Here is a 22,269-nt window from a genome sequence, read left to right on the forward strand (position 1 = left end):
GGTTCATTACACCGCAAGTTCTTTACTCCGAAAAAGTGAAATAACGTTAGTGATTCTGAAAATAAAGTCAAACCCCTCTAGTGACAAAAAAGGTGTTGTAATAAAAAATATAAAATGCTACGATATTGCGCAATGAAAATTTAATGAAACTATGCACATCCACACACCCACACACACAGGTCTACACGCGGACAGACATGTTTACAAACACACAAGCACACACGAAACCCTATACACACACTTATATTGGCTAGTCGGGATACAAAAGTAATTAATAAGTGTAATAATGATGGAAAAAGAAGTATTTTCGTCTCCTTCACAGTATGCTCCCTCCTCTTCTACATCACAATGAGGATGAGTAGAAACAATGATCTTCAGAAGCCACTCAAAGGCAGAAGAAAGAAAGTCACACATGTCTGCAGTAGATCATCTTCTTTGAAAGAATCCTGCTTACCCCCTGGTCATGAGAGCTCAGACCCCCCTTCCAACTCTCATAACTACTCGACAGAAACTGCGAACCCCCCGTCCCTCCGGGTTTCGCCACAGATCATCTATTAAAGGTCGATTAAGGGTCGATCCTGTTTACCTTTGGGAGTAGTGACTTAAAGAATTAATGTTCCAGATATCACTTTTAATGCTGTTTAAGTGAATTGTATCACAAAACATCCTACCATATATGTAGATTATATCTTTTGCGATAAAGTCTAAAATATAAGGACATACATGTATTACTACTTTCCTCATTTAACCGTAAGTGTAGACGGTTTTAATAGTCTGGAAACATTTCTATTTCAACTTAATTGTTCATTAACAATACTGAATATCGATTACACTGGTTCAAATGTTTGCATTGGTTGTTTATACCTAAGTCACATTTTAGAATTATCTTAAAGAACTAATGCTGGGTTTCTGTTTCATCTGCAAATCGTAAATTATGCCTTTCACGAACGATATTTCACTTCGGATTAACGATATATTGAAATATGAGAATTAATGAAATATGAAATATAAATGTCCTACTATAAATCAGCACTTGATACCCACTGTTGAGCTGGTTTGTTGTAATGAAGTCGCTTTCGGTTCCACATTCCTGATTGTTTGGTTCTTGGAAAGAGGAGTCCCGAGCTGTCTTCTGCGCATCGTTGCTGCCATCGTTTATTGTTAATGTTATCATTTTGACGCTGGGAAAATAAACGAGGGTGCCCCTTAAAAATCTTTAGCACTACCCCCCCCCCCCCCAAAAAAAAAAAAGCAACAACAAACAAACAAACAAACAAACAAAACAAAACAAAACAAAAAAACAAAACAAAACAAAACAAAACAAAACAAAGCATATAGCAAGCAGAATATGAAAGGAGTCATTACATCTCCATTTGAACACTTCTAAAATAGCTTTTATAACATCGCTTTTAAAACCTGTCATTACGAAAAAAGGAGCAAAGATTTCTGTATCAATCAAGTTTGGAGTAAATCTTCTCTGTTTGAATTTCACAAAGTTTCCAAATTTTTTGTTTTGTTTTGTTTTTTGGCTAAGACAGGCGCAGTGAAATTAGGAGTGTATTTTTCATGGGGGGGGAGTTACGTGAATGTGATTACATTGCAAAATACCTCATGTAATTTTGTTATCATATCTTCATGAAACATTGAGGTGTAAGTTACACACCCCTACCATAATATTTCTTTTAGCTTGAATTATGTTTGTTGAATGGGACTACTTCATCTGTGATAAACATAATGTACTCCAATCAACATAATTATAGGCCTATATATGATTATATTAATATTTCCTATAATTCGATAATAGTATATTACTTTAGAACCTGCTTTCCAATAAAATGTACTACATTTCAATTTTCATAAAATCAGTAATCTTGTCCAACACCATTGCCAGTATGTTTCGTTTCTGTTGCGCTTTTTTTTTCCATTCCTAGTTCATGCAGATACGAGTAAATAGGAAGTCACGCGATAAACCATGTCCTTGGTGCTACGTCCTTGAATCCTCTCGTATCCATTTCTTTGAATCATTCACGAGGCTTCGACCAGAAAATGTTACCACTGTTTATACTTGACTTAAGTCGTTAACTTCCTGGACTTGCGCATCGAGATATGATACAATTATTGCCGCAATAATTCCTCTGGAATCTCAATAAAGAATTAAAGTTCTCGCCGAATTCCTAATGAAATGACTCATATTCTTCGTCCCTCCTGACTATCCGAGGCAAGCGAAGGGCGTTGTTCAACCCTTGAAATCTTGTCATTAATATATACAGGCTGCCTATATATATATATATATATATATATATATATATATATATATATTTATTTATTTATATATATATATATATATATTTATTTATTTATGATTTACATAATTATGTTACAAAGGTCATGAACGTTTTGTGATGTAGTGATTAAATGACAATATTGTTGCTTTTAAACATCTGTTTTCTAAATAGACGCTACAATGACACATCTTTGGAATGTTCGGCGTAGTTCTTGGTGCTGAATGAAATTAAAATTGTGGTGACACACTAATTTTCCGTAACTACAGACAGGCGCGTTGAAATTTATTGTAGTTCCATTTTTTTTTTTTTTTTTGGGGGGGGGGGGATAGTGTGCGACAGATTAGGGAATTAATTTCGATGCCAAAATAAGCCATCGAAAGTTTAACATACTTGAGCCAATAATGAAATCGATTTGTAAGATTCCTTTACTATTTCTATTGAGCTCAAATTATGTATGTTGAATGAGACTACTCCATCTGTGATAAATACACACGATATATAAAAAAGCACAAAATAATATTATGAACAAAACATCATTTTGATATTTCCAATGAATTCGTTATACCATGTATTTGGAGTGCCTGCCTACTTTCCCAACAAGCATGCCATACATTTTTATTCTTTCAAAATCTGTATCTTGTTAAACACCATTGCTTTGAATTCGGTTGTCCTTATGCACATGCAGATTAGAACAGAGAAAATGAGGTCAACTGATACAGCATACCTTCAGCGCTACTGTTCCTCAAGCCTCATCGTAGCTTTTTGTATGAGTACTTTAAATCATTTACAAGGCTTCCACCAGAGGATGTCATCACTTTCACTTTTGATATTGATTCTTGATGAAAGTGGATAACTTACGGATGTTCCGCTTCGGAACAGATGTTATTGCCGGGTTTTTTTTCTCTCCCCTGAACTCTCAATAAAAGTTCTCGCGGATTCAGACAGAACTAAATTCTGCTGCAAAGAACACAGTGTCACACAGTGTGAAACACGTTATAGTAAATTTACATTGAATGCTACGTGAAACTAGGGGAGGATTCTTCGAAATAATTTCGACTTCAACGATTTGAAAGAACTATATCAATTCCTTATTAACATATACCATGTCATCATTCTGCCTCGCATGACTGAGTGGTGAAACGCCTATTACAACAATGTTCTTTCTGCACTTTCCCGACTTTTCTTTGAGGGTTTGGTCATATTCAGCGATTGTTGCTATGATTGCAATTTTGTGTGCAGCAGACGTACACGGTAAGGAAGACAACTATCTTGCACAAATTTATAACCAATACTGATAATGTTGCCGCGGTGTTGTTTTTATGGTTTTGATGGTATACATCAATTAGCATTGGTAAAAGAGAAGGGATTGATATGTGATGATTTTGATGGTGCTGGATGAAGCTTGGATTTGAGTGATGATGATCTAATGAGTGGCTAATGGGTTTAGTAGTAATGGCTGACAAACGATGGGATTGATAATATTGATAATGAATGATGATTTCGGGAATTCACTAATACTGACTAGATGATAGTGGTATATTGAATATTATCACTGTATACCACCACTGTTAATCATCACTAAAAACATCTTCAATTTGGCAGATAATGTGATTTATATAGAAGCTTGATGCTTGATGTTTGATGATGGTAATGATCCAGATGACCCTGCTGGAAAGAACACAGTGTTTCACAGTGTGGAAACTCACTGTGAAACACAATATAAACGCATTGTGAACATAATGTGGATTATTTTCACATTGTTAAATCGAGCGTTTTAACATTGTGGACACATTGTGAATCATCAATTCACTGTGTGAAGCAAAACATTATTATGGGAATTCTCTGTGAAAAGCCACACCGTAGTGTAAAATCATCTTCATACTGTTAAATTCTAGCGTTTTCACATGGTCGACTATGTGAACACATTGTGAGCACACTGTGGGACACTGTGTTTTTTTCAACAGGGGAGGTATGAAGTAGTAACAAAGATTTAAATTGATGGTGATATATAATGAAAGATGTTCATTGACAAATGGTGGTGGTGTGATGATGTTTATGAATGATGATTTAGATGATAAACACAGAGTGAAATGAGGACAGTTATGATTTATTTATTTATTTATTCACAACATCTTTTAACAGGGACATTCCGTTCAGTTCTGCTGACAGCCAGCAGACCTGCTTTTCAAGGAAGCCCTGTATACGATAATACAATGCATACATAAACTTTCAGGTAAAAACAAACAGTATGTGACCTACACAAAAACAAACAAACAAACAAACGATACCAGTGTATAATATGGCTTGGCGGTTACACAGTTATGTGAAGAGTTGATAGTTTGTAAAATCTGAACTGAATGCTGTAATATAATACCAATGTCTCTTGCACAGTAAACTGTGTAAATGTAGACCACTTCAGAGGACTGCCGCTGTCATATAGTGATCTTACTGCGAGTTGTAACGTATAGAGTATGCAAGAGCTTGGTGCAAGTTTTGTACTTGTTATTTTTCCCGAATTTAATATGATTAAATATATTGCTAATTTTTCTGTGTAGACACACTAAGCTGACCCGTTTCTACTTTCGGAAAGATGTTTTCAACTGCGTGTGGGAAATGTTTGAGTAAGTTGGCTGTTGGAGTGGATGCCCGTTCATTCAGTCTAAACTGGGATTCAACACTGGCTTATTTTTCTCTATACCTTGACATGGTTGAGAAAGCTATTGAAAATATCATGTATTCAGCGAAAAAGAAAAATCCACGAAAGCTTTTGGCCTTGCCTACTGAAATGCTAAATATCATTGTTTGCATTTTTTCAACGCAAGCACTGACATGACTGAAGAACCGAGACTTTTCATTGGTGTGCTGTCTTTCGAAGGCGATGATCGGAACAATACAGTTGCAAACCACATTCTCAGTGGCGTATTATAGCTATAATGACTCCTCAGACTCGAGTATGTTTTGGAAGCTGCTGAAGTACGTTCGCTCGTCAGTATCGGGTGAAAGTGACAAGTTGGTCCAGAGAAAGGTCCAACCCTCCCAAATAGTAAATTGATATCTTCTTGATATCCCCCTTAAAGCAACGTTTACACTTTGGCGAGTTGGAGTCGCGAGTCGTGCGCGAGCTGTGCAAGCTCCAACTCGCGTTAACTCGCACAAACTCGCGCGAAATGTATTTTTTTTCCTGGAATTTGCATGAATGATATAAGACTCAACGGCGAGTTCACTACGCTCACTGTACGAGACATACCGAGCTTAGTATGAGTTGCAGTGACCTTTATACGACTAAAAGCGAGCTTTAAACGAGTTGTCAAGATTTTATTACGAGTAATAAGAGTTTTATACGATCGAGGGGCGGGAAATGCACATTTTTGGCGCTCAAAGATGGATGCCAGAAGCATTTTCGCTCTGCTTGAAGAAGAAGAGACCCTGATCTTCTGCACGATTGGTGCGACCCTGTTGTCAAGGAGGCGCCGCAGAAAAAGAGATGCTCAAGAGAGGACCAAAATGCTTCAAAGGAGGTTTTGGACAAGACCCTGGTTGTTAAGGAGGCCAAAGTACGGACACTATGAGACGCTGATGGCGGAGTTAGCTGGTGAAGACCTGGACGGTCTTGCGGGGGGAGATGACAAGGCGAAAGAAGACCTTCGTAGATCTCTGACCTCATCTGCTCGCTGGAGGAGCTACAACATAATAAAAGGATACCAGTCACTTCAATACTCATAAGGGTACATCGTTTATATTTCACCATGATACACAAAACTATAAGTTATTGAGCAGTTAACCAGGAATTATACGGTATCACGAAATTATCTCGAGAGTACTGAAACAAAAAAAAAAAAATCACAGTCAACCAAAATGTTCTGCACACGTAATAAAACATATTTTGAGATCTTGAGATTAATGACAGTAATGTAACACTTTACTATTCCTTTTCTTTAATACAGAACAATGTTCATTATCATAATGTTTAATCACCTATTAATGTATCCCAGAAAAACCCCAAGAACTGAATAATTTTAGTAATAATTTTGTGCGTTATTTTAATTCATGTTAGTGTATGGGACAATGCCTGATCAAAATTTTTGTTCACTGCAACACTTAGTGCTCAAAGCTTGTTTTAATATCGAGTGTTAAAATGTACTTGCGAACCTTTATTCCTTAACATCTGCCATATTAATTCAAACATAATTGTGTAGGTGGATATATACTGTACAAAACTACAATATCAGCGAAATTGAAAACAGTTTGAAATTCACATGTTAAAAGTAAGTAACTCCTTTATAACATTAAGATTAAATATTTTCAATTACTCGGATACAACTGGTTGACGAAAATGTAAATTTAAAGAAATGCCTATCGTGAAAGCATGCATATAATTTTACTTTGACGGAGTTAACTCAAACAAATAAGGTTTCTGTATGGTCGAGATGAAATGTCCAAATCGCAATTTACGTGTTTAACCTCTTGTTTTGATGTTAGAGGTAATACATGTATTTATCATTATGTTCAGTTAAAAAAATGAGCTGCATGTCAAAGTGCTTTCAGAATATATGTTTGGATGTAAAAGTTAACATTAAACATAATTATGCTTCACAGTAAGCATTCTCTCCTTCCAGAGTGAAAACCTAAAACTTCACCTCATGGACAACTGTACTGGAATTATTATTCTAGCAGATGATAATTACAATTTCATTAAAAAAAATCTGGGCTGCATGTCCTTACATGTTTTCAGAATATATGTTGGGATGTAAAAGTTAACCTATGAAAAAAATTATGCTTCACAGGAATCATTTAGTGCTTCAAAAGGTGAAAACCTAAAACTTCACCCCACTGTTCTGGAATTATTATTGTAGCAGATAATGATAAAAAAATATAAACATCTTGGTAGTGAATGTGTGTCGTTCGTTATTTTCATATTCTTGGTTGTTTTAATCAATCTGAACATAGTTAGACAGGCCATGCAGCTCATTTTAAGAATATTTTTAAAAATCGATCAACCACAATGTTGCAGTGGCCTTAATATACGTGTTGAGTATCCTTTTCACCGGTTTTATATCATGGCGTTATCATGATAAACACACGAACGGAGTTTTACCCTCTACAATGTGGTGGATTAGTCATTTTGTTATTCGTGCATGTACTTGTATTAAAAATAACTGTTCATAAAATACATGTATTACTCGATCCGTACTGTCTTTTCTATACAACAATTCACATTCACCTTTTCCAGCAGTTCTCTGTCCTTGGCTTCTTCAGAGGCCACCTTGGGGGTTGTACACCTCCCTTTCATTTTGCCCTTGCCCTTGCCAACAATTGATAAGTTGGTGTAAGAGGAACCAGCTTCATTGTCTGCTGGGGGTCATCAGCTTCTTGGGTGGTCTGGTCATTCTCACTGCTGTCATCATGCCCATCAGTCTCAGTATCCTGGTCGGGGGAAGAGTATTTAATTCGTCTTCTCTTGGTTGGGATGCTACTTGTCCCTTAGAGGTCTGCAAAAAATAGATAAATCACTCGATCAACATCTTTTACAAGAAAGACGCACGATGGCGATTTCTATATTTTGTTTAAATGTAGCTTATTACAGATCTTGATAAAATCAAATGCATATTTACCCTTCCCAATGTTCTCCCTTTCATCCTCACAATATGTCCCTCCAGGACGCGGAATGTATTGAGAATCCACTGATCTCTCTCACTGTAAGGTGTGTCTCTGGTCCCCTTTCCAGACTTTGGGTTCGCCAGACGGCTGTACTGTGTCCTCATAGACTTGAGGAAATTGTTCAGCTGTTCAACTGGAAAAAAAAATCGAACACTGGGAATTTAGATCACAGTACAGTTTTTATTGAGACCTAATTTCAGGTTTCTAACATTTTTTGGTGAGATAGTAAGAAACCTCTTATGAAATATGAAAGAGCATGTAATTCTATGAGGAATTCAACATTTATTTGATGAAAATTGGTTTTGAAATGGCTGAGATATCCAAAAAAGAGCGATTCTAATAAAGTGTGGGACCCACACTTTCTTACGATCGCTTTGTTTTACTTTGTTTTTGGATGTTTCAGTCATTCCAAACCCGATTTTCATCAAATAAACTTTGAATTCCTCTTAAAATGGTATGCTCTGTACTATATCATAAGTGTTTTCTTGGTATCTCGCAAAAAGTCAAAAGCCCAATTCTTATCTCCACCAATACTGTACCATCCCTTTAATGGTAAGAAACAAAACTTTATTAAATTATTGTTTCTCATACAGTGAAGTATATAACTAGCTAACGGGATAAACGAAATGTGGGGGTCAAAATTTTCAGGACTTAATATTATGCATGTCATGTTGTCAGTTGTTTGCAGGATTTTCGATAATTATGGCAATCATAATCATAGTAGTAATCATGGCAATGAATTCAACAAAATAATATTTACCGAAACTCCGTTTTGCCGCCAGAGGGCCCCCCCCCTTAAATAATAGATATTAATATTCGTCTTCACTTACCGGAGCACACCTTCTTGGCCTTCTCTTCGATTAGCCTTGTCTTCTTTGCAGTATCCTTGTACGACTTTAGTCGCCTGTTATACAGACAATCGTGATCTCTGTACCACTCTGCTTATTCTACTTCTTGCTCTTCAGTGAATGTGTATGCAGTGAGGTGTTCTTCGTCTCTTCGGGGTGGACTTCTTGTTTGGGGTGGACTTCTTTGTTCTTTTTTTTTTCGTCTTCCCTGGGGTGCCAGACGGAGAACCTTGCGAGTGGAGAAAAATGGGTTCATTTTCCTCCCCAACCAGTTCAACAGGCGAGGCCTGATGCTCAGTAGTTTGAGCTTGGACCAGGTTTAGCTTTGTGTCTTGTTCTTTTGCCTGTCTCTGCTCGTCATTGATCTCCTCTTCCGTCTCCATTCTCTCTTCCTGCACTTCTTCTACTTCTACCCTTGTTTGAATGACATTATTCTTTCGGTGTTTAACTACCTGAATGGCCACAACTCTTGGATCTCTCGGGTCGGGGCATATTCCTCTCCTATTTTTGCTAGTTGTAATAATGACAATGGCCGTTTTAAAAGTACGTGTACATGCGTGGGTCAGTTAAAATGTGCTCTCGTTTTAAAACATATATGGAAAAATATAGAACACTGGATATTTATTATTCAGCTGGCATGTCAATATGCACTTGCAACGCAATCTGACTAAACTCATACGAAACTCGCTGTAACTCGGGGTGCTCGATCTGAACTCGCGCTAATCTCGCGGGCACCTCTCCTTCACTCGTAATACGATCGCAGTGCTCGTATTTCGCTCTAGTAAACTCGGAATGCACTCGCGTATACTCAAATATGGCGAGTTATTACGAGTTATTACGAGTTTATCTCGAGCTTCTTTCGAGTTATTGCGAGTACCGCGAGTATATAACGAGTCTAGCTGAGTTCAGCACGAGTTACAGCGAGTTAGCAAAAATTTTGAACATGTTCAAAAATTTTGGGACTGCTCACGACTTCAAGGAGAGTTGTCCCGAGCTTGAACGAGCTTCGCCGAGCCATGCCGAGTTGTCGCGAGTTATCCCGAGTTACATGGTGAGCTTCACGCGAGTTATCGCGAGTGCCTCATTTTGGCAACTCGCCTTAACTCGCCGTGGCTCGCCATGTCAACTCGCCAAAGTGTAAACGCTGCTTTAAAAAGTAAAACAGGGTTCCCACTTTAATAGCCGAGTTACAGTGCCGAGCTTTGGCGAGTTGTGGCGAGTTGCCTCAAGGGGCACTCGCGCTAACTCGCGTAAAGCTCTTCATGTAACTCGGGATAACTCGCGACAACTCGCGTAACTCGTGGTCAATCTGCAAAACTCCCCGTCAATTCGCGAGTGGTTCAAAAATTTTTGAACATGTTCAAAATTTTCCGTAACTCGAAGTAACTCGTGCTGAACTCTTTTAAACTCGTAATATACTCGTACTATTCGTAACAAACTCTCAATACTCGGACGAAGCTCTATTGTGCTATTTTGTCTTTTATCCATATTTCTCCATGATGTATGTGAGCATGAATGAAAAGTACTTTTATGTATAAGTAGTAGCTTATTCTTTATTAAAAATCACACCCGTCACACGGACGGCCGGCCTAAAAAGGCCTATGAGTGAAACATATACATCAAACATTATAAGTAATACAAAATATATAAATGTATCATGTAAGACATACAGACAATAAAAAATATAACAGAACAAAAGAGAGAATATGGTGGGCTAAATAATACATAAAAGAGATCAGAGTGGGAATATAATGAATTGTTACGGCACGTTAAAATAAGGTTGGCAAAACTGCCTACTTGACAGCACAGTGACTCTGATGACATTAAAACAAAGGAATTGTTGGTTAATGTGTATGTGTATGTGTATGTGTCCCCCTCTCTTTTTCATTTTTTTTTCTGCCTAATAACACTTGTGTATAGTAGGCCTCACATGTAAAGTCAACATCTCATATGAAATTGACAAAATGAATAGTTCACCTTTTTACTAATGTAACGTTACAAAATTCTTATATGCATTGGTTGACCTGTACAAGTCGACGAATTGCATACGTTAAAATGATTTTCGTTTGCAAGCTAACTAAGAATAAAACAGAAAGACCAGAGTTGTGGTTCAAATATCTGCAGCGCTGAAGAAGTCCTACGCCTGCAGAATGGGGGTATGACACACATTTACACTTGAAGCATACATGTATATACTAGTACATACACATACAGCTTGTACAAGTAAACACTTGTGTGTTTGTGTGTGTGTGTGTGTGTGTTTTTTTTTTTTAGTTTACTTGTCAAGTTACTAGAAGGAAATACACTTTAGATGCATGATCAGCTGTTTCTGTCTGTTAAAAATCCTGCTGTCATACAGGAGTATGGGGGAAATTAATTTATGTTTCTTCTCCATGAACACCAGCACACTAGCAGCGGTGATGATGATTTATAGCGACCAATTGGATCGCTTGCCGGGAGAGTTTATGGCTTAATATATAAATTGCCACTTTTCTCTCGATTTTTAAATGCATTCATTTTCTATTCGCCGCCCTTCCACTACAACGCACAATTCGTATGAAGTTTGAGTTTTAATTTGGGTTTCTTACCAACGGATTATGCAAATGCTTTACAAATCTGTTGCCATATGAGTTTCGTTCTGTAATCTTTTTTTTTAATCTCTAAAGTGATTTTTATTCCTTCTCTATGCCATATCACTGATTATCTTTATTTGAAAAACAATTTAGCCTCTTTTCTATTTTAGGGTTTGTTTTCTATCATTTCTTAATTCCTTGATGTTGTCTTAGTCATTATTACGATTTATATTTTCCTATCTTCTCATTATGGTATTAACAGAGTCAGAGTAGTTCCAATGTATACTGGTCAGAAATGAATGTCACAAAAGGAAACATTAAGCAACCCCTTTCTCCCTTTGCAGGTCAGTCACCCTTCATATCAACAATCAGCCAATACTTTACGAGTGCAGAGAGTGGAAACTCGTTCTTTACCTGTTTTCGAAGTGCACCGGATCTCGATGCCACTGTTTCCACTGGTCGCTATGTCTACACAATGAATGGTCTACACTGGAACCCCGATCCTCCTGATCCACAGATCCGTTCTCTTAATAGTGATCCCATAATACAGTTTCATCAAACATTTCTGTCAGATATCACTAATAACGAGGCATTTGGTGCATTTTATTGTTCAGCCACCAAAGATAGACAGTCCACTGTGGTGCCGGCAATATTTCTGAGGTCTAATGGTAAGTATGAAGAAGTCATATTGTAGCCCTAATATTGACAAATGATGTCATAATCATAATCATACACTAACAAATCACATCTTGTTCAAGGGTATATTCATTCACGTTTTACAGACAGGTCTGGCTGCGAACACTCTTTACAAAAGGGCAAGATTTTCTGTTTTTGTAGTGAATATCCAGAAAAATCCCAAAAGCAATACAAGAAGAAAGAGTGCAATCCACAATTATCTTTTGATTTACGTCAAAATATTATAAAACAAATGAATTACAGTTTAGCTTGGATCAGAAAGCCCGCAAACACAGACGCAGAATGACATGTGTACAGTTGGAGCAAAAGAAGTGTTTTGGAGTAATGGGTCACTGAATAAAGGACACATAGCATTTTCTGTTTGTCTGGAGCATGTATGCATTGTTTCACTGAGCAACATACGTAACAATGTGAGGATGGACATCACTCAAGCAAGCGGCACTGGACGTGTTCATCTTTTGTAAAGAAAAGAAAAAGTTTAACTCTTGCTGAAGTTTGTCGAAGTACATATTTTATGGTGGGAAACTGTCTGAAACACTTTCAGGTTTTCTGCACAGCAAACTATATTGCAAATTTAATAGGCAGCATAATCATAAGCAATGTACCGTGTATTAATGTACACAGCAAAAGTATGGTTCCAGAGGCAGAACTTAATGATATGATTTCATTTCATTTCATTTCATTTCATTTCATTTCATTTCATTTTCATTTTCATTTTCATTGCCCGATCAAGCATACTTGTGCACACGCTGTAGGGACCTGCCGTCACGCTCTCTGAATTCATCATGAGCAATTCCGCACTCTATTAAGTTCGTCTCCTTCTCTCTGCCTCTCTCTCTCACTTCCTACCCATCAATCAGATTAGATTCGGAGGTCAAGGTCAAATGTCACCAAACTGTGGTGTTAATAGGCATTTTAGCTGTAACATGATATCAGCTAGAGGAATATTAAATGACTTTCGTTAGAAAGGAACAGCGTAAATGAAAATGCAAATTTTTTTCCGCCACTCTATTTCTCTCCTCCCTCCTCCTCTCTGCCTCTCTTTCACTTTCTACCCATCAATCAGATTAGATTTGGACTAAGAGGTCAAGGTCAAAGGTCACCAAACTGTGGCTAGGTATAGGAATATTAAGTGACTTTGTTAGAAAGGAACAGTGTAAATGAAAGTGAATTTTCCCCCACTCTATTTCGTCTCCTCCCCCTCCTTCTCTCTGCCTCTCCCTCACTTTCTACCCATCAATCAGATTAGATTTGGAGGTCAAGGTCAAAGGTCACCAAACTGTGGATGTAGTTTACATTTCAGCTGTCACATCAGCTAGGAATATTAAGTGACTTTCGTTAGAAAGGAGCAGTGTAATTGAAAATGAAGTTTTCATAAAAGAGTAAAATACCAATTCTAACCCCTCCATCGGCTAGGAATGTCCAGTGGTGCTGAAGCATCCTAAGCATATTATGTAAGTTGATGGAAAGGGGAGACAGGGAACTATTATGGACATGTTAACAACGGTTAAGGTGAGTTGCAAAGGTCAACGTCAAAGGTTTGTGTGCTTTGGTTAAAAATATGATTTTTATGTCAAAACATAAGCTAAAACTATCCAATGACTATTGACTAGGGATAAAAAATGAATAAATTACGTGAAAATTACAAGGAATATACATAATATATATATATATATATATATATTCAAGGTTAGAGGTCACAAAAATCAAGCAGTATATACCCCTTAATGTCATTTTCAGTCATAAAACATTCTAGGGGCCATTCTCCGAAAAAAAAGTGTGCAATTACACTTGTACAAATGACAAAAATTCAACATAAAAGATTTCATTCATGTGTTATCAATTCAGAGTTTGATCCCTTAGGAATACAAAACAATCAACGGGTGATTTTTGAAAGCTCATATTCTTTCTATAGAAACATGTCCAAACGCAGAGTCCTTTTTTTACATGGTAGTCCATATATCAGCTACGAAACCAGAGGTAGTATCTTAGAAAATCGTTGATTGTCTGCGTATTTCTCGCTTAAAAATGGCAATGCTTATGTAAAACTTAAAGCTTAAACATAAATAAACATCATGGAGACATTTTGGAGTCAGACGTGATCTAATGTGAAATGAAAATAATCCTGATTTATAAAGTGAAGGCTAAATAAAAAGCAAGAAAATACATACATTTCGACCAAAAATGTTACCCTAATTTAACATTGTACCTGCATTTGTATTATATCAACAATCTCATTGATTATGTATGAAAAATCATGAATATGTATTACACTTCTCATAAATAGCAAATGCCAGGATAACATGTCTGCCATATTAAATAAATTCTGGATCGGAAGAAGAACGATGTGTGGTAACGTATCTCACACATCAAAAGTTCCGATAGCATACGTTTCAGACCCAGCACCAATCATGCCAATAAATTCATTTGAACTTGTAAGAACATCACAATCTGTAGTGATTATTTTCGTTAAAACACCGCACTTCTAAACGTAAAGAATGATTTCGTCATAGCTAGAATATTAGATAACCCTTCGATAAATCATTGAGAAATACGTGAAATACGAGAACCAAACAGACATAAATCCACAGTACTTTTTTTTCTGATATAGTTCCGAAATTTTGTAATTACATGAAAGAAGGTAAAAATGAAGTTGGAAAAGATTTCTATGAGCATGATACGCACGAATTCAATTTTGCGTTGTTCCCGTCTGTAATATATTAGGTCTCACGAATCGAAAAAATGGTTACGCGTCTGACAAAGCAGTTATATTTATTGACACATTTTACATCAAACCCAGATCACATGATCATGTGATTAAAAAAACCTGATGCAAAACGTTAGACATCAAATCCTACAGTCATTTTCAGAGCATTGTGCAACCAAGGAAGTGCTCTTGACTTCAACCATAATACTGAGCGCATATTATGTAGATAAGATGCAAAATTAAAATGAACAAAGGTATAGGGCATTCATGTAGCCTCGTTTGCTGTGAAGTTGACAACATAACGTGGGTACCAGACTTTAGCCCTTAAAAATCCTAAGTTGATTTTTACAGACAAAAATTAATTGTGTTATAAGACGCTGAAACATTTTGTAAATGCCATAATTCTAAGGGATAATATAGTTCTGGTTTAGATGAGGATTCAGTTTTTAACCTTTTGCAAGATGACTGAAATTCACTTATACTTGCGAAAAGTTTATATGATGAAAATCGGTTTAGAAATGGCTGAGATATCCATAATAAAGTAAAAGGAAAACGTTCAAATAAAAGTAGATCGGCCATATCACATCCTGTCAGGGCCTCTTTCTTTTACATTATTTTGGATATCTCGGCCACTTTAAAACCGATTGTTCATTAAATAAACTTTTAATTCCTTTTAAAACTGCATGTTTTCTTATCAAGTCGAATAGAGCACGATGTCAACCGGTTAAATCCGCGCACAAAAGCGCGTCGCGGTTAACTTTGCTGCACGATACATTTTATTGGTAACGTATCTGATATCAGCTCATCGTATAAACAGTAGGTTTCCACGGCTTCGGATCAGTGTAATTTTTTTTTTTTGTAACAAAAGATTCCATAATAAATCATGGTTCCATGTATGCGTGAAGTTGACTTTAACACATTAAATTACAGTGCTATGCGGCATTACTTTGATCTTCTCTTAAGAGTCTCAAAGAGGGTAACGTGTCTGACGGCGATTTGGCGACATAATTTTAATGATCTCCTAGAGAAATATCAAAACATCATATTGCTATGTAATATTATTTTTCATTCAGGCACTTGAGGGGCAATGGAATGAAGCACAAAAGATTGATTTAAATGATTCGTTAATTAGTAAGAACTTGTTATATGAGCACGTCCTCTTCTGGCGACATAGGGCTTTAGGGTTACATCAAATTTTGGATCGTATTTCTAATACTATCCCGGGGGTCCCAATAGCTTTAGTGATATTTATTTCACAGGTCTAACCCCTCGGATGAATTCAACTAAAAATGTTGATTTCTGAGGATCAAAATACATGTATAGATTTAAACTGTACGAACATGCTGGCAACACGAAAATCGCAGTGTTGCACACTTTTTATGTAGATAACAAAATCCAATAGTGTTATCCATTATAATGGATAACAAGTAGAAATGGAATAATTTCCTGTGTGTGTTTTGGTTTAAAAGTCAATCCACGAGGCCAATGGTCAAGGTTAATGAACTTATAACCAACCTGTTAATGAAGGGCATTCTACTTACAATGGAAAAGTGAATGTGTGTGAAAATGGATGCATTCCTGTATCAATGGAATCACTAGTTCTTTTATTCATTTGTCGAATGCATATGCTTGAATTATTGCAGCTAGGTTTGTTCCAGCAGAAGGAAGATTCTCAAAGACTGTGAATGCTGGAGATGTGAATGTGACAGTGGACTTCTCACCAGTGCCACCCATCAGTGATAACATGGAAAGATATTGGAGACACAATGGGTCGATCCATCCCTATGATATCCTGTATAGGTCTACTGGAGCAGGAGCAAGTTATACCATTGTGGGAGAAGTCACACCAGCAGATGGAGGGGTGTATGAACTACACATGCGAGGCGAGAGAAGTTTGGCTAGAGCTGGCTTGTTGCGACTCATTGTGAGAGGTAGGCTGATCATGACTACATTTACAGATGTATATGAGTGTTGGCCGACTAACCCAATTGATTACTGGATTTTTAAAATTAATATCTGTAAGACACTCGCATTAATCATTGCACAGTATACGGTATGTAAGACAAAGCCGGGCGGGGGTACATAAGCATGATATAATATTCTTTATACATGATGTTACGTTAAGGCAATTGTTGAAATAAAAATTGAAAAAAAAAAAGAAAAGAGAAGAGTCTCTGGCTGATTACACAAGTCCTAATCCCAATAAAATTTTCCTTGTGCCAAAAGGAAAACAAGAAATCTTCCCATATGGGAATGATACGATATGAAAGGGTTGACAATGTGTTGTATCTTCAATAGAGTGTCCAGCTGGTCGCCACGATGTACTTGGTGGATGTCTTCAGGCCTGTCAGTCATGCTACAATGGAGGCATCTGTCACAGTAAGACGGGAGAGTGTGTTTGTCCCCCTGGTTTCATGGGAGGTCAGTGTGAGCAGAGTAAGTAAATACGCTAAAATGTTTACTGACATTGCTGGGGCCTTTCATCTTTCCTTCTGAAAAAAAAATGATGAGTAGGCCTGTCACTTTTATTTCACTTGGTCTGGTTGTAGTCATGCACAACACAGTCCTATTTAGGAATATTTCAGTAGTATGATATCTACAACATTTCGTGCAGTCCTGTGAGGTGAGGTTTGTATAGACTTACGTGTATTGACTAAAAGTTGGTTGACTGATTGATTAATTTGATTGATTTATTTTGTCCTATATTCTGCTTAATATAGGCCTACTGTAATGAGAAAGTATCAAAGTACACAAGTATTACATGTGACAAGAAAAGATGGGTATTACGTAACTTTGTGCATGATATCCCATTGCTAAAAGAACTAGATGTGCCGATCGTTAAAAATACGGTGAATCACCTTATCTCAGAAGTCGGGGACTCGTATTAGCAACATGATAACTGCTGGAAAACAAATTGTACACTATGTCATATGCATACACATAATAAACTGATCAACAACACAGAAGGCCACCAGCATATTCAATTCAATTCAATTCATTTATTTTCATTCTTCTTCTTTTTTTCTTTCAACAAAAACATAACACAAGATAAATCAGGTAGTACATCATAAACAAAAACATTTGCCTTTGCAATAAACAAATGATATCGATAAACATAAGAGCGCATACTGGCAAATAAAATAATAATACAAAGTCATGCTTCAGTTGAAAAAAAAGGGAAGAAAGAATAGAGAGGTCCACTAAAAAGCAAAGCTTGTAGATTGTGAACCACTCACAAAACTTATGAATTACTATAAACACTTGTGACAAAATATGATATGCGACAGGACGGGACAAAACAGAAGAAACACAACAACATGAAACAACTTTCCAGAATAGGAGAAAAGTATGGAAGGAAAGAAAGAAAGAGAGAATGAGAGAATGCCTACACGCTGAACAAGGGAAATGGAACAGGGGATGGTAGAGAATGTGCTTCATAGAGTTGGTGCTGCATGCAGCTGAGCAAGGATTGTAATGGCTACTTCTTTACGTAATAATGAATTCGGTGATTGAATGATATGGTAAGCTGAACATCAACAATGATGGTGGCCTCACAAGAAAGAAACAAATTTTCACTCTTATGCTCAACAATCACCTAATATATGCACCTCTCGCAGGTTTGATGAGTAATTGAGTGTTGCGATCATGGTATAGCTGTGTAGAGAATAATACCTTTTAGTTGAAGTGGACTTGAATTAATAGGGTAAAAATCAATTAAAATGAAATTCTCGTCAAAATAAGATTAAACAAAAAGAGTAAGAGAGAATTAATTTCACAACACAGTGTCATTACGTAGTTACATAAGAAACTTACTGTTCCATTACTTTGAAGAAAAAAAATCATGAAAATTATTTCTAGTACAAACAAGTTTAATGCCCTGAGACTGTCACCATTGCTCAGTCACAACATCCGAATAATGCGATTCGTAAGACGTGTACATAATATATATATATATATATATATATATATATATATATGAAGAGTTTGTTTGCAAAAACCGATAAGTCCATATTTGCCAAATGGAGATATTTGCGATTAAAGGTCAAGAAAAATAAAGAGAATGATAAGAAATATTTTGCTTCTCTTGACCATAACTTCAAAAATGTACCTGTATATGTAGTGACCAATATATCATTTAAAAGGTATTATTTTGTACTTCATGACAGAGATTGTATTTCAAAATCTTCAAAAATGGACTTATCGGTTTTTGCAAACAAACTCTTCATATATATATATATATATATATACAGTACAATACAATATACATACAATCACAAGCAAGCATACATATGCGTATGTGTGTATGTGCGTACATGTTCGTTTTATGTACATGTGTGTACGCACATGTTTAGTCATACGTGTTTTCAAGTGCTTATAATATGTATGCTTGTTTGTGATTGTATGTACAATTGTATGTATGTTATATTATGTAAGACTGACGCATATACACTCCCATCAGTAATGTTATGTTCTACCGTCTCTGCCTCTATGACTGTCGTTATTATTTTCATTATTGTCCTGTTCATCATTATTTTTTTGTTTATAATATCCATGTTCTGTATTTTGTCTGATTTGTCCTCAGTCTTGAAAAGGGCAGGGCCCGAAAGCTCGAGAAGTAAAATCAAATTGTGAGGCTTCAAAAGCTACGTCTACCGCCTCTTCTCCTCTTCTTTACTCTCGTTATATATATATATATATATATATATATATATACTAATGTTTGTAATTAATCCGATAAAGGTCAGTTGTAATGATTTGTCTACAGGTCAATTGGAAATGACAATGACACCATAGTATCAAGTTTTAAGATTATGTATCTTTCTTGCCATTTGTGTAACAGTATGGAACACTCATTGCTCTGTTGGTTCTGTGTTTATGGAAGCCTACATGAAGATACAGTAGGTGATCTCTTGATAAAAAATAGGACAAAACAGGTTTGGTAATGCTGGCTTTGTTTTGTATACACATGCAGTGTGTGGAGGTAATCGTTTTGGGCGTGGTTGTGAGTATCGCTGCAACTATGACATCGATGACCAGACAGAATGCAGTGGTCTTCAGGTGTGTGTTCCAGATCCCTATGGGTGCTCTTGTATGCCTGGATACAAAGGCATACATTGTACGGAAGGTGAGGCTAATTCAGATTTTTTTTACAACAATAGACAGGTGGTCTTAACTATTTGCAGTTAATTACAAACGTGTTAGAATGATTTAGTACATATTACACAGCCGAGGCAAATGGTTAGTCGCCTGCCTTTAATCTGAGAAGAGAGAAGTACTTTGGGAATAGCACTATAGTTCAACACGTTTGTACACGTGTCTTGGAAATCGAAAGTGTTGTAATCAAAATGCTCTAAAGAATGTGGTCCTAGACATACACAAAAACAAACACACACACACACACACAATATATATATATACTGTAGGCATAATACGTTATGCATATAATGTGTATTTATATGTATGCACGTGGTATATTCTATGTGTAAACATATATATATATATATATATATATATATATATATATTATATATATATATATATATATATATATATTATATATATATATACATACATACTCTTTTTATGCACATATCTGTTAAATGATACATTAACTGATTGATAAGTTATATTACCACAACAACGATATAGATGAACTTTTCAGAGAATGAGACGTCTTTTTGCGACATTTCAATTATTAGTTGTGGGTTCATGAAAGCAAACCATGGGAAAAGAGAGTACAAGGTATGCAATACTTTGAATATGACATATAATATGTTAACAATTCAAACTCTGATCTCTGATACATTCAGAAGTGAAATTGAAGGAGTTATTTAATTATGCAAATAAAGCTCAAGAAAGTCAGCGGTGTACCATTGTCTTTGAATTATAGAGTGTGGTATCAATGAGTTTGGAGCCAGCTGTACTCAAACCTGTCACTGTGTGTCGGGCGAATGTGATCCATTTACCGGAGCTTGCACAGGGAGTTCAACGGGGTGTCAGCCAGACTGGACAGGCCCAAACTGTCAGGGTGAGGATTGCTATTTTATTATGTAGAAGTATTTTTCCTAAAACGCTTACGCTTTGTATTACTTGATGATTTTTGTTCTTCTTGTAAAAAGACTACAATTCCAACATGAATGGGATACAACGTACAAGTACACTGTAATGTGGTGTATCTGAGGAATTATGAGTGCTAAATTTTATTATATTATCATTGTTATTAATTCAAAAATGAGGAGTACTGAGGTTTGCAAGCTTCAGGTTTATGGCTTACATTGAAAAATGAAATAGTCCCTAATACGTAATCTTTTGTTTATTTTATTTTCTTCTACAAATCTCCGAAGATGCCAGGAAAATTCCACTATCAAGAGTTGGACCTATTCAGTATTACTGAGCTCTATATGTTCTGATCCTACGATTAAAGTATATCCGACCCGTAAACGTATTTTGCTCTAGTATCCGACAATGCATTAATTATGAATACTTTACAATAGTATATCTCTATCTTTACTACCTTTGTATAGTCTTGCATCCTTTTAACTTGTGTCATCTTATTCTCTCGTGTCATCAACTGAAGAATGCATCGTGGGAAAATATGGGCCAGATTGTGCAGGTAGACTAGTATATTGTGTATCTTTCAATTCATTTGAAATTTTTCAGATTTCATGGTTTCAATGATTTGTATAATTTTGTTAGCAATTTTGTCATTATCATTTATATTTACTTGATTAACGACTGAATAACAAATTGGGTGTGTTCCTTTTACATATCAAACCAATTTTGAGTCATTTCTTGAATGCCAAGATGAACAGGGCTAGATGTAGAAGGCACAATTGGATAACAGGGTATATGCCACACCAATTCTTTCGATTGTACATTTTTTCTTCATTATAATTCTGTAGAAAGATTTTTTTACTTGACTATTGCCACGGAAGAACAACCTCGATTCTATTTTTTTAAGGAAGAAGATTAACCTCAGCTGATAGCTCAGGAGCACCTATCCAAATGGAATCAAAGTATACATGCATGATGATATGTAATCATGATTTGATGTTCTTCCTGATGTCGAATCCTTGTCCATCACACAACGAGATAAGAAGTCCCTTCAGATTTGTTACATCAATGTGTAATGTTGTTGTGAAGGATTAAAAAAAAAGAAACAAAACAAGAGAATGGCAAAGCGATCCATTTTGACCAGTTGCCACCGTACACTTGTTGAATGGATATATTCCTATTTGATAAATCCAGTTTTGTTTTGTTTTGTTTTGTTTTTGGTATATGTACAAGAAATATACATTTCTTGCCCTCTTCCACACCACTTTAATTCAGAGACTGTAACAGTCAACTACAGGAAACCAAACCAAGGGCAGCTAGTAATGGTGAGCTGTTCCATCAGTGGAAGCAGTTTTCTGTCAACTGCAGACCCCATTGTGAAGCTTCAGAGAAAGGTCAGCAATTATGAGCCGTTCCATGAGACTGGCATCACTCTGTTTACCTATGCA

General features: G+C 36.3%; 1 protein-coding gene across 1 annotated transcript; it reads left to right on the forward strand.

Annotated features, from left to right (window-relative positions):
• Nucleotides 1-3,419: 3,419 nt before the first annotated feature.
• On the forward strand, nt 3,420-22,242 carry LOC139743497 (angiopoietin-1 receptor-like; the record flags this gene model as incomplete). The annotated part of the gene is made up of 8 exons (XM_071653979.1): nt 3,420-3,536; nt 11,709-12,032; nt 16,411-16,698; nt 17,066-17,203; nt 19,740-19,892; nt 20,658-20,795; nt 21,345-21,380; nt 22,097-22,242. Coding segments are annotated over exons 1-8 (1,320 nt in total), but the record flags the coding sequence as incomplete, so codon positions are not given.
• Nucleotides 22,243-22,269: the final 27 nt, after the last annotated feature.

Source organism: Diadema antillarum, unplaced genomic scaffold, assembly GCF_040938485.1.
Source record: "Diadema antillarum isolate AM-2024a unplaced genomic scaffold, OU_Dant_1.0 seq00001089_RagTag, whole genome shotgun sequence".
Taxonomy (NCBI): domain Eukaryota; kingdom Metazoa; phylum Echinodermata; class Echinoidea; order Diadematoida; family Diadematidae; genus Diadema; species Diadema antillarum.